Raw genomic sequence first — 11,087 nt, forward strand, 5'->3', positions numbered from 1 at the left:
AGAACACCACCATCTGTCCACCTTGAGCCTGGGCAGACCCAGGAATGGGCAGGGCCCCCAGCTGGGACCAATGCCCCGCTCCCCCGTCCATGGACACCTGCAGCTCCTGAGGCCCTGGTAGGTAGAGGCCAGGCCGGAAATGGGTGGACAAGGGGCACTATTATCTGCATAGCTCAGACCAAGATCTGGGAGTCTCAGGTGATTTTCCCTGAGGATCTTCCCCCACGAGTTGAACTGAGAAACCGAGGAAGGCGGTAGGATCTCTGAGAGGCCTGTGGAACCCCGGCCTTTCCCAAAGGTTCAGAAAGGCTCAGCTCTAACTGCTTAGAGTAGGCAATCCGAGAGTCCTCACATCACATTGATTTCTAGAAACCCTAAACCTCATAACCCCCTCCCCCACCCACCACTCCCCACAAGTCTGACTAAAACCAGAACTGCTCTCCCGAACCTAGACCCCAGTCTGTTGAGAAGCAAGATTCTATGACGCACCCTAGGGAGAGTCCAATTCATAGATTACCTGAGGATTGATAAAGTATCCAAAAAGTCTTCTTGTTCCTTAAAAGCAGAAACTATACACACACCAGGAATTCTAAGGCGATTCAAGCATGCTGTCACGTCTACTCAACACCCATGCGCGACACCAGACCTGCCACCAATGCTAAAGCCGGTTTCCAAAGAAAAGACAATCTCTGGAGCCAAGGGAGTGTGTGCTCTTAGCGAAAGGGTCAGATTCGCTCACACTGGTCCGGGCAGCTGGAGCTGGGTGCTATGCCTGCGAGCCAGTGGCAACCCTAAGAGTGGGGGTGGGGGCGGGGTGGAGGAGGGGCAGGAGAAAAGAGGCCCAGGGAGCTGGGCTCAGTCTGTTCTGGCGGCAGGGGGCCACTCCTTCTCATGAGATGGGCAATCGCAGCCTCAGCGGGAGGAGCAAGAGGCTGGATCCCCATCTTACCTGGCAACCACACGCTTTCCAAAATCCTGCCAAAATTCCCGGGGAGGGGGCTAGGCTGAATCGTAAGCTGAAGGATATCGAGCTCTGGTTTCAAGAGATCATCAGCTAGCTCCAGGAATGCAGTATGAAAGCAGATGGTCCAGTCAAACTTTCCACACCACAGGCAGAGAAGGCAAGCACAGCACGGAAGGGAGGACACACATGGGACCGGGACCACCACTGCCACCACCGCCACCACCGCCACCAGCAGCCGGAAAGGCCTTGTCAAGCAGCAGAAATATATCGCTCTGGGTATATATTCTTTGGCTTGCAAGTCTGATGTCTAGCCAGCACCCCAAGCGCTGACTCCTCGCGTTCCTACCTTGCGCCGGGGTGCTGGTTTCCTTTGAGTTTTGGTTGCAGACCTGCAGTTTCCAAGGCGCTCGGGTCCACCGCTCTGCTGGACAGAATACTCCTTTCTCAATGATAGCACAGGCGGAAGGGGGACTCAACACATTCCCGGTGCCCGGAGTAGTTCTCAAGACACTTCGGAGAGCAGTGGCACCTGTTTCTCAGCCCGAGGGACCCCCCCCCCCCACCAGGGAATGCAGCGCCATATGGCTCAGTCCGTAACGGGGAGGTGGTCACCCTCTTAAGGGAGATCTGCCCCCCTCAGGAGCCAGGAAGCTGAGACACACTCGACGTCCAGGAGGGTCCAAGCTCCCAGCCCCGGGACTGTGGATTTTAATTTCCCCATTATTAGTGGATGGCAAAGTGAGATGAGGAGAGTAGCGAGGGCAGAGCAGAAATGTTAATCTTGGGCATTCCTGTTGTCCCATGGCCCAGTTCTCCTTGAAGGATGTTCTGGGCATCAGTGAGTTTGGCTAAAGGCACAACAGAGCAGATCGAGGGTGAAGTTCATGGGCAGGTCGGCAGAGCTCTCGGTTACCCAGATTTCTTGAACCTCTCTAATTACTACTTGTGCTAAGAGCTCAGGGAGCTGACATCCCACTCCTGCCTTTATTCTCTCCCAATACCTAATGCCAGTAGCATTCATATTTTTTTAATTTTTATTTATTTTTTAAATTTCTTTTCAGTGTTCCAGAGTTCATTGTGTATGCACATACCCCATGCTCCATGCAATATGTGCCCTCCACAACACCCACCCCTGGGCTCACCCAACACCTCCCCCTCCCCCTCTCCAAAACCCTCAATTAGTTCCTCAGAGTCCACAGTCTCTCATGGTTCGTCTCCCCCTCCGATTTCCCCCGACTCCCTTCTCCTCTCCATTTCCCCATGTCCTCTGTGTTACTCCTTATGCTCCACAAATAAGCAAAACCATATGATAATTGGAAAAAAAAAAAGGCAGAACAAGAAAGGAATCCAGGAAAGCAAGTGTTCAGAAGAGTTCAGGCATTTCTGCAGAACACACACCATGTACACAGAAAGGGCGATGCTGTTACCATCCCCCCGGCAAGAACACTGCACCTTCAATTAGGACAGTCTGGGATACTGTTTGGCTTGCACGTTAAAAAAAACAAAAACAAAAAAAAACCCAATACCGAAAACATTGCCTTACAAGGCACCCAACACCACACAAGCTGTACTGTTTTACTGTGTGAATGACTCTTAAGGCCAGAAAATGTTTCGCCAGTTGTGAGTGCTACCAGAGAGCCCTGAATTACACCAAATTATGCTTCGCAGAGTCCGTCTGTTTTTGCCTTTCTTGAAGAAATCACCAGCTTCTCGGTACGAGAAACAAAATGAAGGAGCTGGTGGGTTAGAGTGAACATTTTCACCCCACGGAGGTTTTGAGTGAGTCCCCATTTTTGGAGCAGGTCATGTTTCTTTGAATATTTTAAAGGCAACATGAGCACTTTTGAGACAATTCAGAATGAGGTGATCGCCCCTCGAGGAGACATAACATGAGAAGGGTCCCTCTGCTTACCTGGTTAAAGGTTTTCTTTTCTTTGTATGTTTCCCGGCTGCCTCTTCTTTTCAGGGAACTCTGAAATAGATCCAAGGGACATTCTGTTAGGGAGGGGTCATGGGCAGGAGCCGGCACCAGGCTCACACCGTCCCCACTGGTAGGGGACACACCCAATGGAGGGAGACTCTTTCTCCTACCTCCCACTAGAATCAAGGAACTATTTACAGCCAATGTTTAAATGCTACTGAATAAGCTCGGCAAAGTCTCTGAACCCTCACGATTGTATCTGGAGTGTTCCTCAATTATTCAGCTTAATGACAAGGGAGGTAGTTTGGATAATTTGAAATAGTGGGGGAAAGATGGGAGAAACGTGGGCATTTTAGGAAACAGATATGTAATGTTTCTGGAGCTGCCTTACCTTCCTAATTATGTTTTGTTGGGGCAAATATAAAAATTAATTGGTATGTCCTGAGTGCCTATGGGTAAACGGCCAGATTAACAAAGTGGTAGGAAAGGAGAGAAGGGTGGCCTGTGTTTAGGGAGAAAACCTCATCCAGGTTGCAACACAGCCCCCTTCGACTCATGACTAAACCTACATCTTCAAGTTCTTGTAAGTCCATAAGTGACTCATGGGATGTGGTCTTGGCTGTGTCCTTCAGTGGGCTGGGTCCCTGCCTAGTTCTACATACGGTGCCGTGCACTTCTGCCTGCTATCAGCACGAAATACATCTGAAATACAAAGAGGATTATAAATAAAAGGCCCAGGGAGTGTGAAATGGAACAGCAGGAAGCCAAGACAGTCCCTGTTAAAGTATGAAGACTGAAAGAACCAGCCAGCAGTTCAAGAAGCATCATAGGGGGAGACAAAGGGATGTGAAGCCTGCAAAGATGAAGGGAATCCTGAGATAAGCCAGGAGAAGGTGGTTTGGAAGGTTAAAAGACTTGCCAGCTCTCATTCAGACCCCAGCAAGCCTGTGAGTGGGAAGGGGCTTTCCTTGCCCGCTGGCCCCTCCTCTCCAAAGCCTTGCCATACAGGAAGCACCAGGAACAGACCTGGAAGCTTGGATCCTCTGGGAGTTCCTGTCAACGGGGCTCAGATCCTCTCTGCTCATTTCTTTGCTGCCCAAACAGCCTGGGAAGGAGGCTCCCACACGTCACTTACATCAGGGTCAGAGCTATAGTAGTGAACTCCGTTCTGTTTACATTCCAAGTGACTCACTCATAGAAGGCCAGCGAGTGCCATTTACTGGATGAATTTCGGGGTTATGAAACAATTCCAGCCACCCCTTACCCTCTAGGAGGCCAGAGGCCTGGAGAAAAAATAGCAGTTGCGAGAGGGTGAGAAGGTTACAGAATCAGCATGGAATGTGGGTGCTCCTGGGTCAGCCAAGTCGGTGTGTATGGAAACTGATTGTTCAAACCCAGCTGCAGAAGCAGCTTTGTTTCTTGTAGCCCTTTTTGGTAGAAGCAGGGTCAAAGTATAAAGAGAACCAGCGTCTTCCAACAAGTTATGTTAAGTCTGTGTTAAGAAGGACTTGAGATTTACTACCCAGAGTCCATAGGCTTTCCAAGATTCTTTACGCGGCAATGAAGGGGCTTCTTTGATTTGAATGAGCTGAACAAGATGAACGCTTCTGACGATTCATGACAGAGAAGAGTTACAATAAAGAAGCAGGGAGAGAAACCATTCCCAAGGAAGGCTTCAGCCTATGGTATTTAATTCTGGGACCGAGGTCTGCGCAGTCAGCCTGCTGTCCCAGAGTCACCCTCCATGGCATCATTTGCAACCCAATGACTACGAAACACATTCTGCACACCCGAAAGGAAACTATCTGGAAGTGATATGAGAGCTAGAGGTGGAGACAGAGGAATTACGGTGCTGCATTGGTTGGGGGGAGGGGGGGGAAACCTGGGCCAACCAATGGGGAGCCTGTCTGTGCACAGATCCCTCCAGCCGACCTGATGGGGTCTCCCCTTTGCTGAGCCCTGAGTGCAAGTGTGTCAGAGTCCCGTGATCCTTCTAGCGAATCACAGAACAGGTGTGGCAGGGATGGGAGGCATGGGATCCCCCACAGAGGTCCCAGTCACAGCGACAACTACAGGGAAAAACCATGCCCAGATTAAAGTTAACCAGAAACTGGCAGGAACTCTATGAAAGAAACCATACAATTTTGGTGCTAAACATAAAGAAATGCTTGATGCTGTCTGATGGAAAGACCCTATTTTATCAAGATGTCACATTTCTCCCATATCATTGTAAGTATGATGTCATGTTAACCAAATTCCTTTCTTTCCATATACATAAAATGTAATATATACACATATATACATGAGAAGTATTTATGAGTGTGTATACACACACACTCACAAACACATAGACTCACACACACAAATGCTATTTGTGTATATGTGAGGGAGGTAAGAATATGGAAAGATTTGACAAAATGATTCAAAAATTCATCTTGAACAGGGGCTGGCAAACTAAGGCCTTCAAGGACCAATGAGCCCACAGCCTGTTTTATAAATGAGTTTCGCTGGAGCAAAGCCTTGGTTATTACTGTCTACTTTGTACTATGGAAGGACATCTGAGGAGCAGTGACAATGGCCTCCAGAGCCTGTCGCATTTACTATCCGGTCCTTTTCAGAAAGTTTGCTGACCTCTGACCTAGAAAAATAAATTGGTAAAAACAGCCAAGAACACTTTGCAGAGGAAGAATAAGGACAGCAGGTCTGCTCTATTAGGTGTAGAAATACAATATAATGGTTTGGTGCTGGTACAAAAATAGGCAGATAAATGGAACAAAACAGAAAGCTCAGAAATAAATTTGAGACTATATGAGATTTTAACAGTTGATACAGGTAGCATCTGAAAAGTGGGGGAGAGAATGGACTGTTTGGTATATGCTGGAGAAACTACTGACTAGCACGGGGCGGGGGGGTGGGGGGGAAGCAAGATCAATACCAGGTATCCCTGCCCCCCCCAAATCCACATGAATTAAAAATCTAGGTGTAAGAAATCATAAAGGAACTAGAAAAAGAAAATCTCTGTTCTTGGGCACAGCCTTTATAAACATACACAAAAAAGCCAAAACATCCAAGGAAAAGACTGATCAAGTAGACCGGTGAGATTTTAAATTTTTATGTTTCAAAAAAAATCATTTACAGTATTAAAAAGCAAATGACAAAATGGAGAAAAGATTTTTCTAGCACAAAACAGACAAAAGAGTAATATTTTGCAAGTGACAGGAAAACCAGTTTCATTAAAAAATAAATGGCCAACAAACACATGATTACTAGCAATTGAAATAAAATGCCATTTTTTCACTGAGAGGTTTAGAGACCAAAAGACGTAGAACACCCAGTGTTGGCAAGGGTCCACAGAGGCAGGCACTTGTATCCAGATCAGTGAGAGTGGGCATTACATGTACCACAGCATTACTGGTGGGCAAACGAGCCCCGCGAACGCATACACTCTGAGCCAGGAATCCCACCTCTGGAAAGAAACCACTAAGTTCCCATGACTCAGATGGCCTTCACTCATTAAGTATTAACAGTATCTACTATGTTGCCTTGTCTGAGCAACAGAGTAACAAGTCTTTATTTCTAAGGAGCTGTCATGAGAGTGTGGAGAGTCAGTCGTAGGAAAGGAAACAACAAGAACAAAGTAATTTCTGCTGGCCTAAGGAAACTGCAGAGATACTGAGGGGAGACTTTTGGGTAAGAATGCTGATTACACTACCTTTTCTAATAGCGAGTGAGTACTGTGGATGGTGTTAAAATTATGTTTTTGAAGAATACTTCCAGATTCAGGAAATATAACACATTAAAAGAAAAATAGAGGTTGCAAACATCATGTATTTTGTGATTTCAACTTACATCTAATAAAATATCAATAAAGATAAGTCAGAAAAGCAGACTGGAGAAACAGGTACCAAGTGTTAATAGTGTTCATCCTCAGGTTATGGAATTATGAGTGATTTTCATTTTCTTTTTTGTGGCTTTTTATAGCATCCAAATTACCCACAGTAAATACTATTTCCTTTACAAGTAAAACAAAAAACAAAACAAAACAAAAAAACTGAGGAAATTATTAAAGAGGTCAGAGAAAAGAGGCTGCCACTGATCTCTTTGTAGGATTGCCATGGTATTTGTTTTCTTTTTATTAACATATAATGTATGATTTGTTTCAGGGGGACAGGTCTGTGAATCGTCAGTCTTACACAATGCACAGCGCTCACCTAGCACATACCTTCCCCAATCTTCATAACCCAGCTACCCTACCCCCTCCTTCCCCCTGCCCTCCCGCAACCCTCAGTTTGTTTCCTGAGATTAAGAGTCTCTTATGGTTTGTCTCCTTCCCTGGTCCCACCTTGTTTCATTTTTCCCTCCCTTCCCACCATGGCCCCCGTGCCCTGCCTCTCAAATTCCTCATATCAGAGAGAGCTCTGATTGACTTATTTCACTCAGCATAATACCCTCTAGTTCCATCCACGTCATTGCAAATGCCAAGATTTCCCTTTTTGATGGCTGCATAGTATTCCAGTGTGTGTGTGTGTGTGTGTGTGTGTGTGTGTGTGTGTGTGTACCACACCTTCTTTATCCACTCCTCTGTTGATGGACATCTAGGTTCTTTCCATAGTTTGGCTATTGTGGACATTGCTGCTATGAACATTGGGGTGCACATGCCCCTTCAGGTCACTACATTTGTATCTTTAGGGTAAATGCCCAGTAGTGTGACTGCTGGGTTATAGGGTAGCTCTATTTTCAACTTTTTGAGGAACCTTCATACTGTTTTCCAGAGTGGTACAGTGGTGTTTCATCAGAAATTATTTGCCAGGGGCACCTTGGTGGCTCAGTGGGTTGAAGCCTCTGCCTTCAGTTCGGGCCATGATCTCAGGGGCCTGGGATTGGGCCCCACATCGGGCTCTCTGCTCATCAGGGAGCCTGCTTCCCCCCCCCGCCGCCTGCCTCTCTGCCTACTTGTGATCTCTCTCTCTGTCAAATAAATAAATAAAATCTTTAAAAAAAAAAAAGAAATTTTTTGCCAGCTTCTTGGATCTCTTTTTGTGAGCTGACATTGTTTTTTATCAGCCTGGTGCTTCAGGCATAACTATATATATGTATAATCCATATGTATATTGTTTTTAAAAGACCAGGAAGACCCCTGAGGAGTGAGGGAACCCAGCCGGTGCCCCACTCTACCATAGGTGCCTGGCGTCTGGCTCCCTCACTGACTGACACACGGTCACAAGGCCCCCAGCCTGGGGTACGGTGTCTTCCCAGGCTCACCTGCTGCTTTGGGTCTCCTGGCCAAGGGACCCTGGGTGTAGGATGATTTATGTGCATGTGATTTATGGCCAGTTCATTTCTCTAGAGGATTCAGAGATCCAGTGGAGAATCTCTTCCAAGAAACAATAAGAAAAAGAGGAAAATGTTGACCATCAAATAAACAGAACCCAGAATGGGGGACTTGCCTGCTGATTCATTCGACTCTTCCTTTTTAGTCTGGCCAACAGCCAGCAAATCAACTCTAAATTCCTATAGAAAGGAGAAAAAATTGAATTTCTCACTCCAAATTGAACCCATCTAAGGCTGATGCATTTGCTGAGTATTGAAAATGATTAAATAAAATACGAAGTTAGGCAATTATATGGACTTTCAAGTCATTTCTTAATGTTTCCTATTTTAAGCCAACCAGTTTCTTCCAGGCAATTTTAGAAAAAAACGAACAAGCTCTCAATTGCTTAAGTGTTTCAGAGACAGGCTTTGGGCTTAAAATTCAGATTAGTAATAAAAAGAGACAAAAATCATGATCCTGTGAATCATGAGTGAGGACAGGAAGGAGGGTACAGATGTAGACAGATGACTTTCAGAATTCTTAGAGATCCTTATCTAGAAGGCTGTTTAAGTTTTTTTGGGCTGATTTACAGCACACGTGCTTATAAAATCTTATAAAATCAGAATAAGAAAATGAAGAGGCAGAGGCCTTCTTTCTGTTTAGGAGAAAGTTACCAAGATTCTCTTACCCACATTAGTCTCCACTGAAGTGTTAGGAGATGTGAAGGATAAGACTTACGAGCTTCTCCTTTAGTTAGAAGCAGCAGGTCCTGGCTGGAAGATAACCTTTTACTCTTCCTTCCCCTCCGCTAGCCTCTAGATGGCTCCCCGGGAGACTGGTTCCCATCACGCCCTAGAATCACTGCACTCAGCTCAAGTCCATGCACCACTGTCACACTGCAGAGCCCTGTAAACACAGTCCTCCTCGGATTCACACCCTCCATGGCCACAACCAAAGGAAACACTTTCTCCTTGGCTGTTTGGGAGAATAATGGTGGATATTAACAATTACTGTTTGTTGGGCACACATTCACATCAGGGGCAATGCTAAACCCTTCCTTCCTCCCTCCCTTTCCTTCTGTTAATTATGAGAAAGAAGGGTAGTGGGCAGAGGGAGAGGGAGAATCTCAAGCAGACTCCCCGCTGAGTGTGGAGCCCAACAAGGGGCTCGATCCCACAACCCTAAAATCATGACCTGAGCCGAAATCAGAAGTCAGATGCTCAACAGACTGAACCACCCAGGTGTCCCACTAAACTCTCTCCTTATGCATCTGATCTCATCTCATCCTCACAAAAGCCCTGAGAGGCATACATTATTACCACTGATGAACAGATGAGAAAACAGGAAAAGTGAGATGAGGTTTCATGGTGTCCCACACTCCAAGATGGGCTCCAACCTGAGCCGGGCTCCACCCCCTCATTCACAGTCCCAGCCCTGAGAACCTCCAGGCTGCCCTCTGTGCTTCTGATAGCACAATCTGCCAATCTAGGCTGCTTTTCTTTTTGTTTTCGAGGTTTCTGAGCCCCGAGTTGCTGAGTCTTCTTGTACAAAGAGTCTCTCCTATATCTGGCAAAAGAGCACAAAGACCTATTACCAGAACAGTTGCAAATTGCTATGCTCACGAGGTACCTCATGGCCATGAAATATTTGTTTGCACTGGTAGTTTCTGAGGATCTGAGGCTGCAGACAGAACAGGTCCTTATATGGAAAAGACAGAAGCTATTATCAGAGGACAAAATGCTACAAAGTAAGGGAGGAGAAGAGAAGACTCTATTGGGCTGTCCAGCTGAACAAAGGTACAGCCGTAAAATTCTGAGCTGGTTCGGATCCCAGCACCCAAGGCAAAGAGGGAGAAGGCCAGAAGGACAACAGCCTGGCCACAAGCCACACCGTCCACGCTGAGAGACCTACCTGGGAGGGACAGAGACCACCGGCACAAGCAGGCTGCCCACTAAAGGCCACCTTCGCTTGGGGAGAGAACATGGTGATAAAAATGACAGGTTGCTGCTTGTGCACATTTGGAAACATGACACGTATCTGTTTCGCAGTAGGGGCTGGTTGTTGCATTTTAAGCCCCAGAAACATTTATCTTGAGGCCCAGTAATTGGAAAATTGTGGCGAAAACATACTACAACACGGCAGCCCCAGCCAAACACAAAATAAATGAAACTGAAGGTGATAAAGCGACGGGTAAATTATCATTACTCTGCAATCAGAGAAATGGAAAATCATGACTATGGCAAGACCAAAACAGTGATGGTACAAAAAATAAAGTGTTCTTACCTCAAATTATAGGAATTCTCAGTGTAGACACACACACAGGCACTCAGCAACACCATCAAGCAGTACACGAAATATTGAATTAGAATCTGTATTTCAAAAGCTTCTGCGGACTGAGTAGGTGACAAATAAGTGGCCCTTGGGCATTTGCAGAAGTTGAAAATCCATATAAATATATGCTATTTGCCAATCAGAACTGAAGGTAAGGTTTGTGTCTTATTAATAATAATCTGTTCCTGGCTCCCATTGGTTTAGAAAAAATATACTAGTCCATGGAGAGAGGTAGATTATTTCCCAGTCTAACAAAATAATACAAAAAAGAAGTGCTTTGAAAAACAAAGTTGGGACACCTGGCTGACTCGGTCAGTAATGAATGGCACTCTTGATCTTGGGGTTGTGATTATGGGCCCCACATGGGGTGTAGAGCTTGTTTTTAAAAAAAGAAAAGCCAGGGCACCTGGGTGGCTCAGTGGGTTAAAGCCTCTGCCTTCGGCTCAGGTCATGATCTCAGGATCCAGGGATTGAGCCCCGCATCGGGCTCTCTGCTCAGCGGGGAGTCTGCTTCCCTTCCTCTCTCTCTGCCTGCCTCTCTGCCTACTTGTGATCTCTGT

At 46.2% G+C, this 11,087-nt stretch overlaps 1 protein-coding gene across 1 annotated transcript in view; it reads right to left on the reverse strand.

Annotated features, from left to right (window-relative positions):
- LOC111142525 (microtubule crosslinking factor 1) overlaps nucleotides 1-11,087 on the reverse strand; it is a 108,718-nt gene that overhangs the window by 44,365 nt on the left and 53,266 nt on the right. The window contains exon 3 of the mRNA XM_022495772.1: nucleotides 2,877-2,936. Coding sequence (XP_022351480.1) covers nucleotides 2,877-2,936 — 60 coding nt within the window. The remainder of the gene's footprint in view (nucleotides 1-2,876; nucleotides 2,937-11,087) is intronic.

This window comes from Enhydra lutris, unplaced genomic scaffold (genome assembly GCF_002288905.1).
Source record: "Enhydra lutris kenyoni isolate GAN:26980312 unplaced genomic scaffold, ASM228890v2 scaffoldscaffold8, whole genome shotgun sequence".
NCBI classification, from domain to species: domain Eukaryota; kingdom Metazoa; phylum Chordata; class Mammalia; order Carnivora; family Mustelidae; genus Enhydra; species Enhydra lutris.